At 42.4% G+C, this 13,864-nt stretch overlaps 1 protein-coding gene across 2 annotated transcripts in view; it reads left to right on the top strand.

Annotated features, from left to right (window-relative positions):
* The window catches only part of GRIN2B (glutamate ionotropic receptor NMDA type subunit 2B), a 207,158-nt gene that overhangs the window by 166,188 nt on the left and 27,106 nt on the right, over positions 1–13,864 (top strand). For both annotated transcript variants that reach the window (XM_036400362.2, XM_036400363.2), the window contains exons 6-10: positions 7,618–7,826; positions 8,144–8,315; positions 8,985–9,138; positions 10,669–10,794; positions 13,609–13,838. In XM_036400362.2, the coding sequence (XP_036256255.1) occupies positions 7,618–7,826; positions 8,144–8,315; positions 8,985–9,138; positions 10,669–10,794; positions 13,609–13,838 (891 nt within the window). The remainder of the gene's footprint in view (positions 1–7,617; positions 7,827–8,143; positions 8,316–8,984; positions 9,139–10,668; positions 10,795–13,608; positions 13,839–13,864) is intronic.

Below are 13,864 nucleotides of genomic sequence, written 5' to 3'. Positions count from 1 at the left end.
GCAATCTTACCAGAACCCCTTCTACATTTTCTCCTGCCTCACAGTCCTGCAAAGGAGAGCAGTAGAGATGCTCAAGGTTAAACCTTCTTTCACCTTAGATGAACAATGATAGGGATAGTATAAGCTCCCCGACTTTAGATTTTATTTACCAGACCAGAATCAGAAAAGACTGATCTTGCTGGAATTTGGGACATTTATTAAGCTCGCCTGTCCTCACACAGTCATTTCAGAAGGGCATGATGGCTCTAAGTATACAACACTATTAAGTAAGAGTCTGAGTCAGGTGCTGTCACTGCCTGTTAGCTGAAGGTGGGTTATGTTGGATGGTAGTCAGTTTTCAGTATTTGTCAAGATAAAAATTTTGTTCTAAGTCTTCTTCCAAATCCTAACACCTGATTTGCCCCTGCTAGAAGCTTAGAGTTACATTCTCCAGCCTACTCAGATCATAGCCCCCGCTACCATTAACAGCTTCCTCTCTCCTCATGTCTCCTATTTATGCCTGTGCTGATTGCAGTCTGCATTTCCATAAATCATGGTTATGTATACATCAGGTAGCACTAAGGTCCTTGAAAACTATGTCCCCCTGGTGTCCCTGCTGCCCCAGCTTGAGCTAGCCTTGCCTGGATGAACCACTTTCTGGGATACCAAGTTAATGCTGCTAGCAAGAACACCATCATCTCCCAGAGGGGCTAGTTTTATACCTGTATTGAATTCTTGGTGCCTTCTGGTTTGGAGGAATGATTTAGCAAGGCAAACTCTGGTATTCTCACAGCTCTGACCTTTTTGTGACACCAGTGGAGCCCCATAGTTCACTGACTTTGCAGAAGTCAGAAGTGCTCAAAGTATACCTCATTAACCTTCTCTGGCTAATCATGGCAGGGGACAGGACCTTAGCAACTGCAAAAGGCATATAAATGCACCAGGAAATAAATGTTTCAGCAAAAATGGCAAGAGTTGTGTAAATGCCAGACCTCAGTGAGATGGAAGACCGTGTTTCTGTAAAGAGCTTTTATTCCCAGAATGAGTTGTAAAGCAGGAGCAAGTATCTCACCCTGTCTGTATTCTAAGCTCAGCCTCTCTCCTTCTGGCATATGCTAGGTGCTGTATAAATATAGAGGGGAGAAAATCACACCATCTCCTGCAGCCTAGATTTTTAATTGAAAGGCTATTAGAAGCAATTCCTGCTTCTGCAGGTGCAGTCAAGAAAGCATCCTTCCCCAGGTGGCTGTGGAAGGTGAACTTGAGGTTCAGGAAGGAGCGTTGTTTTTGTGTTAATTAATTTTGCATGTGGAGCATTCACAACCATTTCTTGACTGCTTTGGCTGATGTGGTTAATTAATCACCTTAAAGTGTCTGTAAACAGGGGATTTTTGCTCTTTGTGGCATCTCTTTTCCACCTGCTGTAGACCAGCCTATGTGCGGATACAAACCTGTAGCATCTCAGAAATGACACTTTTGGTAGTGGGTGTGATGTCAGCACTGTAAATCTGAGAGTCATAGCTTAACCAGCTTGGGTGAAGGCTAAGAGGAATGTTTTATTCTCAGGGCACTAGAGAAGGTGTTGCTGCTGAATGAGGGAAGTAGCAGCAAAGGAGTTGGAGGTATCATTTGCATCAGTCTTTGTCTTCATGTGGGTTAGCTGGGGGACAGAGATATGATGATTAAGACTGAGTTTTGACATTTGCAGATGGAAAAATTGAGGGGAAAAGGCTTTTCACAGTGGAATTCCTCCTCTTGCTTCTGCTTATTTATAGTCACTGGACTGGAAAGGCTCATCTGGTCCCATCCCTCTGCTCTAGGCAGCAAAATCATATAGCCCTATGCAAACCAGTTGTGCTGCTGCTTGACCCCATTTTAGTTGTTTTCACAGCTACTTTTGGACAGCTGTTTCAGAACATCTCCCTCTGATGGTTAAAAATCTATCTTTTTTTCAAGGCAACTTTCCTTACAATCAATTGTTCTTTTACTAGCATTGTTTTTCCTGCTTAAAAATCACTTACTTTTTTCCCTTGTGTTATCTGTCCCCCCTTTATTTATACAGAGCAGTCATATCCCCTCTTGGCTTTCATTTATCTAGGTTAGACAAGCTTTTTAATCTCCTTCTTTAAGACAGGCTCTCTGTTCCCCTAATCACTCAATCCAAGGTTATTTTTGATAACTAGCTTTCCTGTAAGGTTCCTTGCTGCTTTGCCTAAACTGAGTGTAAAACATCACGACCCATTGCCTGTTGAGTAACTTTGGGGTAAAGAAATATGCCAGCTATCAGATCCAGAAAAAGAAACATCAAGGTGCTGCTGTGAAAATTTGCAGTTGTTCTCCATCTAATCTCTGTGAAGCTAAAGACTTCCATAATAACTTAGTTCCTGATAAAATTTCTTTTTAGAAACAGTAATGGCATCTCCATCTAGACTGAAAGCCAAGCCTGTGGAGCTACAGTAGATCTCTGTAGTTCGGTCCTCATGGAATATCTTGCAGCAGCCTTCCAAAACCTATTTCAATCCAAAATGATTCTACTTTATTTATGCATGATTTATTTCTTCACAGTCTACTGCAGCATTAAGGTTACAACAGCATCCCCTAGGTCTACCTTTATTTTATGTACCCTGAGTTATGCCTACTTCCATTGGCAGTGTCCCAGTTATAACTGCTATTTCTATGGTACTTCTAGAGTAGCCCTTTTCAGGTCCTGCCCAGTTATTCTGGTTTTCCCATGTCCTCATTCAGGATCTGGACCAATTCTACTGGCAAGAATCTTATTTCTCCTTGGACTTGCCCTGCTTCCCAGAGGGGTTAGGTATGCTTCTCCATCAGCTATATTACCAATAACAGTCCTATTTTCTGCCCCTTGTCCAACATCCTACCTTTACCTTTTCTATATTTGATCTTCCATATTTCCTGTATTTAATTCAGGCGTAAAAGTTATATAAGATTTTTCCAAAGAATAAAGACAGGAAGTTTGCACATTTGTACACATTTATACAGATCACATTTATACCATTCATAGATACATGCTCTATATGTTCCCTCATCTAGCTCTAGACACATGTGTATGTGTCTCCTCACTTCTACAGTATCTGTGAGCCTTGTGGCCTTTTCTGTGTTTATCTACCCAGTGCACCCCAGATGTAAAAACATGGCATTATCTCAGTTTTACCCAATGTGGAGCCACAAGGGTGCAGATCGGGTTACAGAGATTCTTTGTGGAATAGGGTATTTCTGCCTCCTAATTCATGCTGTCTGTTGTTGCTCTAGTGCTTCCCCACTGGAATGAATAAATTCCTTAGCTCCTGGGGAAAAAGAAATAAAAGAACCAATAATAAGGGAGGAAACATTGAGCTTTTGGGAAAATGCAGAAAGCAGTTCAAGCCCTAAGTGAGTTTGGTATGGCCTTTTTTTTTTTTTTATTCTGCAGATGAAACCAAATCCCTTTTGTTCCTTTTGCATTTCTTCTATAGCGGTGTGGTGGTGGGGGGCAGTGAAGAGAGAGAGCAGGAATTGAGATAAGATTGTAAATGAAAAGAGAGTGGTGCAAGGCATGGTGCAAACAGGAGCCTGAATAAAATAATAACTTTCAGGAGACTTCACCTAGCTAGTTTTACTCCAGCCTCTTGAAAAAACAAGCACCCAAAGGTTCAGGCCCTCTCCTGAACCTCCACCCCAAATACCAGTGCAATGCTGCTGAGTATCTTGCCTAAGAAACATATCTGAACATTTATGGTTTAATTCAGAACTGTATTCTTGTGCCTAGCCCTTGAAAATTGAATTTCTAGGAGATTTTAGTTTTCCATCTGTTGACAATAGTTATAGGTCTTTCCAGATGCTCTTGTGTTTTGAAGTCCTACCTTTCCTTATGAGGAGGAACTCAGGAATTTACTTCTGCCTTTGTTGGAACAGATGATTGTGGAAATTCATGGGAGTAGCTTGTACTTGTCCATACTACCCATATGGGTAAGGATTTTGTGAATGGCGAGACTGGATGCTGGTCATTTGAACAGGTGGCTGCTTTTGCCGGTGTAGCTTATAAGATAGCCACTGAATGAGACTATCAGCTCCTCTCTGTTAAAAATATCTTACTGACCTGATAACACTGAAAAGAGCACATGTAGGAGAATAAGAAAATACACTCTCCTGGTATAAATTGCAGTGAGAAGATTTAGGTTAAACATCAGGAGAAAAACCTCACTTTTTAATGGGAAGGATAGCTAAGCACTGGAATAGATTGCTTGTGGAGACCACGGACTCTCTGTCAGTGTAGGGCAGGTTAGAGAAACATCTGCCACAAATGGCTGTTACAAGCCTTAGCTTCCCTTGGGAGGAGAGAAAAGCCTCTGTTAAGAATTAGTTTCAAGAACTAATGCGATGCACCTTTCATTAAAGATGCGCATTAACATACTGCAGAACTCTTTTATTCTGGCTGCATTATACCGCGGTTGAGGCAATTTGCCAGCTGGCTGGAAGGCTTTCAGAAGGCTCCCACTTGTTTTCCCCTTGCATAGGCAATCTTACCTTTTGTCTGCATGGGATAACTTATATGCTTAGACAAACAAATAGCATGTGTGATTACCTTTCTGTTCTACAATAATTCTCCCTTTCTTTCTTTGCAAATGTGTTGGACTTCTACTTCCAATCTTGTTATCCAAAATAAGATCTTATATTTAAGGTAAAAGTTAGCTACTCCCCTCCTTCAACACCTCCAAATTCACCCCCAAGCCAAAGTGACTTTACTTCTTGACAAGATCAGATGGAGCACGGGACAGTTAAGGCAAAATTCTGCTGCTTAGGAGCTGTGTCCTGGCATAAAATAACATTATACAGGGATTGGAGAATATGATTAGAAAGGACTGTTTACAGATTCCTAGTATTTTCACTTTTACTGATTCTGTGACCTTTCAGGGCTCTTAGTGGGAGTTTGGATGACTGGACTGATTGGAGAACACCCAACAGGTCTTGAAACTGCAGGGTGACCAGCATGAAGGATGCCTGGGATAGTTTATTTTTCCTCTTTTTGCTGAGGCAAGCACTCATCAGAACCCAAGTAATAACAGTTCATAAGCTGTTAGTACAAAGTACCCTGAGACTTCTGAAATGCCTTGCTCTGCTCTGCACAGCTTGCTAGGTTATATTCTTTAAGCTTAGGCATCTTTACCTGGACAAATCTATGGCATTTAATTCTGCTAACTTTTGTCCCTGCAGTGAATTGGTCCTTTCCTCTTATGGCAGATTATCTAGCCTACAATACATTTGAGTATTCTTTATCTTGCATTGTCTCCATCCTCTGTACATGTGGTGTTTGTTATTGCCCAAATGTTGCTTATGCCCATCCTTCTTTAACTATGTGCATATATTTGACCTTTGCATGCATAAGCATGTAAAGAAGTCTGCCCTCTTTTAATTCACTATGATTTTCTGACTTTTCTTATTCATATCTGGACATGTATGGAATTTTGTGGCATGTCTGATTGTTCAGGTTAGCAATAAAATGTAACATTTGCACATATTTTTGAGACAATCCATCGTTGATTTGGAGATCAGAACATTTACTTACTTTCTATTTTTCTTCCTCTTTGGACAATTTAGAATTATTTTATTGGGATAATAAGGAATGGATGTGTACTACTGTATTTGCAGGTGAGGTGATTTAGTGCACAGAAGGCTGTGGCAACACTGTCATTGTTATCCTAATTTCATAACGTTCCTGTGTAGTACAACACTGTGAGACGTGCCTGGCACACAGCCTTATGAACTCCCCTTTCTGTCCCAGAGAACTTCTGGGTAATTATGGGTTGGGTTTGCCTATCTGATCTAATTTATCACTTAGGGGGTTATATCATGCCTGTTACTGAGATATCTAAGTGCTGCTGAGATTCTGCGAGATGTCTCTTTCATCAGCCACTTATTTCTATGATAAGTTAATGTTACTGAGCTGAAAACTGGGCTGTTCTGTGCAGCATCTTAATCACTGGTCCCTGCTGAGCCCCGTGTGGCAGTTACTACTTTTGGGGATTTGAGCTCAGTTACTTGAGAGCTAAAGTAGCACTGCAGAAATCTCTGGCTCAGATGATGATAAATTGACCTGCTTGGTGAATGAGTGGGAAGCCCAGGGCTGAGCAGACCCTGGATAAGCATGTGAGTCTGTGCTCTTTATTCCCTTAGAAATTCACTTTCCACATCCAGGCTTAGATATTAGCATGAGTACAGAGCATCTCCATGGGTGGAGGGAACATTATGGGCAAGCTTTCCTTGGCATTCTTTGCCTTCAGGAAGGCAAGACCAACTTCCCACCTTTTTACAACCCCCCCACCTTGTGCTCACTGGGGTGCTGTCTTTACCCTGAACAAGGAGGGTGGATGTGGAAACTGCTGTCTCTGGGTGATTTCTTCTGCCTTTCTTCCCCTCCACAGCCCTCAGAGAGGATTTTTCTTTCATGGCCAGATGAAGTATTTGTTTGTTTTGAAGGTGACAAGTGTTTTATGTGATTTCTGGATACTCTCAAATGCCAAACCCCAGCTGGGCTTTGAGTTTCACAGATTATCCACTGACACCTAATGAGCCTTTAATAAATGTTCTCCCTCCCATTCTGTCATTTCAATAAATAAATGACTGAAATTTGGGGGTTGTGGGAGGGGTGTTGGTTTGGAGTGGAGTGAAGCTTTTTTGTTTACCCACCAAGCAGGTACACCACTAAGAGCAGTCATGCAAGCTTCCCACGCACCCACACTACCTCTGCCACCAAGTCAGCATGTCTCAGTCCTGGCCTGGAGGACTTGCTTTGAGGATCATACAGGAATGCTTCTTCTAAAGCCCAGTTAGCTTCTTCACCCTCTCAGCTTTGGTTGCCAGCCAAGGTGCTAATTACTGTCAACTGTGATGGTGGGAGGGGGATTTGAGAACAAAGGCGAGATTTTGATAGTTGAAAGTACAGTCGATGTTCAAGTTTTCTTTTTTCCCCGGATGTTTTTTTGGGGGTTTTTTTGCAAGAAATGGTCTGCCTGGGCAGTGGGTGAGCTTGCATGTATTGTCTCTTTAAGGATGCAGTGGCTTCTAAACAGCTTTCATTCTTAGCAGTAGATATAAGATAATTGAGTCCCGCCCCCTTTTTCGACTACTGAAGATATGATCTCTATTCACTTAGGAAATGGAAAATTGCAATAGAGATTTATGGAAGTTATGAGAATTGGGGAAAAAATAGCAAGATTTAAAAATCATCATAGATACTCTTTGGTATTAATTTTCATGCATCAGAAATATAAAACAATTCCTTGTTTCCAGCTAAGGTATGTAACCAAGTCATTGTGTTCCAGTTGTTTGGCTGAAAAGGTTGAAGGACATAAGTCTGTTTGACCACAGTCACGGCATTCCCATGGTTATCCACTCACTCTCCCAGGAGGTGAGACCATAACAGGGATGAGACAGCTCAGATATATTTCTTGTTCTGCACTTCCCCCTTGTTTGAATCCACTCACTCAGAGCCTTCTCCCCAGAAATGTCTCCATCTTACACGAGTCATGAGTTTGGGTACTCCAGGATGGTCCTCTTACCTCTTACTGCAGTAGCTGTGGTTGATGCAAAGGGATGGCACAATTAGAAGTCTATCTTCTGTGGTTTGTGTCTCCTCAGGTGGGGAAATGGAAGGAAAAAAAGTTGCAGATGAAGTATTATGTGTGGCCGCGCTTTGAGCTGTATCCCGACTCTGAGGAACGCGAGGATGATCACCTGAGTATCGTGACCTTGGAAGAGGCACCATTTGTCATTGTGGAGAACGTGGACCCCCTAAGTGGCACCTGCATGAGGAACACGGTCCCTTGCCAAAAACGCATTGTGACTGAGTATGCACCCCTGTATTCTTCTGCTCATCTGGGGCTCTTTGTTCTCAGCAGAATGTAAAGTGTCTGTTGGGCCAATACCATCATAATCTATAACCCTTTTTAGAAAATCACCTCCATTTGCCCAGCCTGTCCCACGTCCACTCATGATGAGCCCCTTTGGGCAAATCATTGCAGTGTGTCCCTTCACCCTCCAACACAGATAGCACAGTATAAATTGTCCACATTATATAGTGGGAGGGGGAATGCAAACTGATAACAGAGGGTAATTACAGTTGTTTCTCCCAGTCTTTTAACCCATTATTATTGTGATGGTTCAGGAACAAAACTGATGAGGAGCCAGATTACATGAAGAAATGTTGCAAGGGGTTCTGCATAGACATCCTCAAGAAAATCTCAAAGTCTGTCAAGTTCACCTATGACCTCTACTTGGTGACTAATGGCAAGCATGGAAAAAAGATCAATGGGACATGGAATGGAATGATTGGAGAGGTCAGCAACAAAGGAAGGGCGTGGTGGGCTTCAACCCTGGGCTGGGTGATACAGGTCAGGTCTAGCCTCCCATTATTATTGGGTCCACTTCTGAGACGGGGACAGAGGTGACTCTAGAAATGACTGGCCTGCATTCTTTCTTGGCACTGAGTGAATTAATTTGCTCTGACACTCTGACCATGACAACCTTTCTTGTCTGACCATTAATTATTATTCTCTATGGTCTCACAAATTTGGCCTACACAGTCTTAGAAAGAGGCTGATATCCATTCACCATGGTTGCTGCAACCTAGATTATGCTTAGGTTGTGTATAAGGTGAATAAAGAATGAAATAAAGCTTTGCAGTGTTCGAGGGAGGATAAAGCAAGGACAGAAAAATGAGATAAGACGTCTTCTCCGTGGATGATGTGTTTATCCTAAGACCTCTGTGGATTTATTTTTTGTACACAGACCAGCTTTGAGGAGAAGATTAATGTCTATAGGTTTTCTGAAAGAAGAAGGTGTCCTGATGAAAGATTAGAAAGGAGAGATGTTACAAACAATATAGGGAATGGGATTACGGGAGTAAAAGGATTGTGTTGAAAGGCAGGAAGATGAGAAGTAGCTTGCCTGTGGTGCTTGAGGGCTGCCTCGTGTCTGTGTGTGATCTCTTTCTTTTCTTCCTCCAGGTTGTCACCAAACGGGCCTATATGGCTGTGGGATCCCTCACCATTAATGAGGAACGTTCAGAAGTGGTGGATTTCTCTGTGCCCTTCATTGAGACGGGAATCAGTGTCATGGTGTCACGTAGCAATGGAACTGTCTCACCTTCTGCCTTCTTAGGTATTGTTTCAATCTAAAATTAAAACTTCACCCGGTGGTCATAAAAAAAATTAGGTGAAGGTTGCTTGGGATTCTTAGCCTGAAAGCTCTTTTTTGGGAGTACCTGTGGGACAAGTATATAAAAATATACTGTGATGTTTTAGAACTGAGTTCCAGGCAAGTAAAATCCAGGCAAATGCAAGTGCAAATAGGCACTGCCTATGAGTTCCAAGCCAAGGCATTTTTCAGCAATTGTATGCCTAATCCTAGAAAAATTGGGCTCACTCAGAGTTGTCACATACACTGCAGCACATGATTTCCCAGTGACTCAACTAATAGTATGTTCAATGAGTGTAGGCCAGAAGAAAATTGATTCAAACCTTATAGCTGGGATACTTGGTAATAGCAATTGGCAATAAATAGTTGCACATTGACAGTCATTATTTGTAAAGCTGTTGTTAACTTAGCCCTCCCTTGACACCTAGTAGAAGTTAGAGAACTAATAGACCTTTTTAAGAACAGTTGAGCCATCAGTTCTGGGCTGACACTGTGTCTTACAATAAAGGCATTTCTAATGTCCTTCAGCGATGGAGGGTGATCAGAGAATACGGAAATGATACTGCATTTCCCAAGACATTCGTGCCTTCCTGGTGTCTACTATTTGGCTTTATAAAGTGCTTTATGATGCTGCAAACATACTGTATGAGTTATGTAATTACTGTCTGCTCTCTGCCAGAGTCCTGAGAACATTCACAGACAGAAATACTTTTATATGGGTAATGAAATTTTCCCAGACCTTTTTAAATATGAGTTTCATGACTACTAATTCCTCAGGAGTTTTTTACCTTAGCAAGTCCACCAGTATTGCTGGGGTATGTAAAAGCAATGTTAAAGTTATCTCTTAAGTTCTAAACTGCAATTTAACTGAAGTTGCAATATTGGCTATACTCTGGAGCAAAGTTCTTTGTTTCTTTGATCTGGTTCAGTCCTATCTTTTTCTGTTCAGACTGGGAGAAGGAGAAAACCTGGCAGAGATCAAATACTTGCACAACACAAACACTAACATTTCTAGAATGAGCCAGTGTTCCCATTGCTAGAGGGATGGAATACTAAAAACCTGCTGTCATTATGGCTGAACCTTAGAAATTTGGAGATGCTCTTTGGCTGGATAACATCTTGAAAGTTGGATGCTTGTCTGAAACTCTGCCAGTTCTGCCTGATTTCCCCCACTCTCTCCAGATGGTGCTGGAGGACTTCCTGGGAACAATCTTTTATCAATGTGTTTTATTTTATCAATGCATGCCACAATGGCTGCGCGTGGTTCCAGATGGAGCCATGTGTCACAAATGTAACAGTACGATGGAATGCAGTCATTACAGAGACAGAAACTTCAGTTTTTCCATTTCAAGAAGTTTTTAGAAACATGTTGAAGACTTTGCTTTAACTTCTGCTTTTCCCCAGCCCAGTTTGCCCCGCACTGGGGCTTCTCTGGAGAGCAAAGGAGGTGAGGTGTTATCAGGTCTTTCACCGTGGTTTTCTCTTCCTCTCCAGAACCTTTCAGTGCTGACGTATGGGTGATGATGTTTGTGATGCTGCTTATCATCTCTGCGGTGGCTGTCTTCGTCTTTGAGTACTTCAGCCCTGTGGGCTACAATCGGTGCCTTGCTGATGGCAGAGGTAAGGGGGGCTGTTTCTTGCTATGATCCCCTCTGATTTCCAGTCTCTGTTTGTTTGTTGGGTGTTCCTTTGCCTTGAATGCGATAGGGATCTAGCCCACTCTGAGCTCTGCATTCAGACTGAAGAGGACAGGGACGGAGGCGGAAAAAAGGCTGTGAAGAGAGCAGATGTGTATAATGGATAATTTGCTTGGCATGAGAGAGGGAGCTGTGTCGCCTTTCATGTCTAAAGCACATACCAGCTCCAACTTGTTTCTCATTGAAGGAAAATGGGCCCTGGTAGCCAGTGCTGGCAGAGCCTACGATGCTGCACTCTGAGGCAATCACAGGGCTCAGCACTGTCAATCCATCCTTCAGTGCTACATCTCCCTGCAGAGCAAGTCACTCTGCTGGCCTCCTGGCATAGTGCTGTGTCCTCCAGAATCCACATCTGTCACCTGGTCAGGTCCTTCCTTGCCTTTCTGGCTTTCTAAGACCAATTGAGAGAATGGGAAACTCATTTTCTTTGGAGCAGGTAAAGAATTATTTTTCAAGGGCAGCAGGAAATTTGGGACCAAGAAAGTGATCCATTTTTGTGGCTCCGATCTTCAGAAGGCAGACAGATAAATTAAAGAAAGGCTGTCTGTCCTTCCTAAGATACAGCCTTTCCCCCTCATTGACATGAAAACAATTAGCAAGTTGAGTCTTCTGTGAACTGCATATCTTCACCCCCTGGTGAATCAGCCCTTCAAACCTTTCTGGATTTATTGGTTCATACGGAATAGTGGGAGAGAGACAGTTACTGGAAAATGCACTCATTTGCTCCCAAGTTTAGTGCTTTGAGTGAATATATACCATCAAATTAGAGAGGAATGAAAATAAAAAGTGTTAATGAGAATGCAGGCAGAACCACATGCATGGGGAAATGGAGACCTTGTCTCTTGACATAGAGCTGTGGAGGGCCTTTATGGCACCTGATCATAATTGCATGGATCTGTGGGCACAAGTACTGAGAAACCTGAGTCTCTTAGGAAGTATTAATACAGATGTGGAACTGGAAGCAGTTTTTAGTACAGGCATGCAGTTATGCAGTTGTTAAGTTAGCTGAACTGCAGCTACAAGTATCAATATTTCTGAGTAATTATGAAGAGTATTGCATGATCAGACAGATATTATCCCTGAGAGATGAAATATGAAGATACAGAAATCTGCTGCAGAGACTGCAATGCTGATTTTGGTAATGAGAACCCTGGCTAATGTTACTTTGGCTGCATTTGAACTATGACAGTATGCCTTAAACAGCTGCATTTTCTCTTTATGGACATCAAGACTTTTGGATTGGAATCTCCCATAACAATCTTGGTTTGTGTCTGACAAAGTAATTGTGGAAGCACTTGGGGTGATCAGTGGAGAGAGGAAGGCTTTTAGAAGGGAACTTCTCAAGATTTCCTTCCACCATACAGTTCCCACTGATGTTTTTCAGGCCTTTCACCTGTATATCTTAGGACACATTAGGTAGAGAGGGATGTAAAAATACCACCTCCAGCATGTAAAAAGACAAAGACTGCCAAACTATGTTTCTCTTAGGAACTTCACCTCCCTGGAATTTAAAGGCACCCGTTTACCAGGTGATGACTGTGCTCTGAACTTGGTGTGCAGTTCCCTGGGTAGAAAATGAGCCCCTTGAATTGTTCAGTTGTATTTAGGGTAACACGGTTAGTGTTTCCAGATGATCTATGCTATTTGCTGCTTGGAGGTTTGGAGAGGCATGTCAAAACTTTCTTCCCTTTTGCTATATTACTGGAGTCAACCACAGGCAGCAGCACTAGAGCCCAGTCAGCCTGCCTGAGGAGATACAGCGTGGGATGCTGATCAGGTTGGCACTATTGGAGAAAGGACAGATGCTTGAACTGTTCCATTCATCCTAAGAGGATCTTCTCAGTGTCCAAATAGTGATCACAACAGCATTCTCCCTTTCAGCTCTTCTTGTGCTCAAGTTGAGGAAATTCTGGGTTAGGTTCCCACTAATGGAACCAGCACGTGTTGGGGATACAGGATTGCTGTGAAACAGGTGCCATTTCACGTGTTTTCAGATCTATTGCTTCCTTAGCACACATGGCTTCTGGGGTATGACTGATCTTCCACACTGAAAAGGGGGAAGGGGAAAATAGGAGCTTTTAAAACACTGGATCTGCTCCAGGACTATCTAGGGCAGACCTGCAGATTTTCTTAAGGTGGAAGAAGTATATGTCACTGTCATGAACCTTAGACACAAAATATGGGGAGAGGGTTCTCTGGTTCATGGATCTTCAACAGGCTGAGTAATGAAACATTCATGCAGAAGTATTTCTAGAGCCCTGTTATTTCAGATGGTGCTCTTCCTCATACCTTTACAAGTACAGTAAACAGAGCCATGTTTTACACAGATGTATACTGGGAGTTTGAGGACATTACTCGTGAACAGATGGAAATGAGGATAGAATGTTTCTGAGCAAATTCTGTTTCTGGGGACAGCTCTTCAACCAAAATTAAATGTTTGGTCTTCTAGATACTTCAATCAAATTAAAAAAAAATGCCCTTGCATAAGGTTTTAGTGGAAATCCCTGAGATAGAAAAATATGAAAACCTGAGGACATTTTTAAAAAATAATTTTTCAGGTTGTATTTAGCTGAGATATGGTAGCATGAACTTAGGGGAGTGCAGCTGCAGATATTCACCTCACAAGTGGGAATAGATTCTGCTCTTAACTCTGAAATCAAGATGTGTATATGACTGGAAATGCAGACCACTTACTGTCAGATGCTCACTGTGGGATCATGTTTCTCAATCACTCTAGAACCAGGAGGTCCCTCTTTCACCATTGGCAAAGCTATCTGGCTGCTGTGGGGGCTGGTGTTCAACAACTCTGTGCCAGTACAGAATCCCAAGGGTACCACTAGCAAGATCATGGTGTCGGTGTGGGCCTTCTTCGCTGTCATCTTTCTGGCCAGCTACACTGCCAACCTGGCTGCCTTCATGATCCAAGAGGAATACGTGGACCAGGTGTCTGGCTTGAGCGACAAAAAGGTAATGTATCCACCCAAACCCTCAAA

The sequence above is a fragment of the Molothrus ater genome, chromosome 5, assembly GCF_012460135.2.
Source record: "Molothrus ater isolate BHLD 08-10-18 breed brown headed cowbird chromosome 5, BPBGC_Mater_1.1, whole genome shotgun sequence".
Lineage (NCBI taxonomy): Eukaryota > Metazoa > Chordata > Aves > Passeriformes > Icteridae > Molothrus > Molothrus ater.
This window is presented reverse-complemented; position numbering and strand designations above follow the sequence as displayed.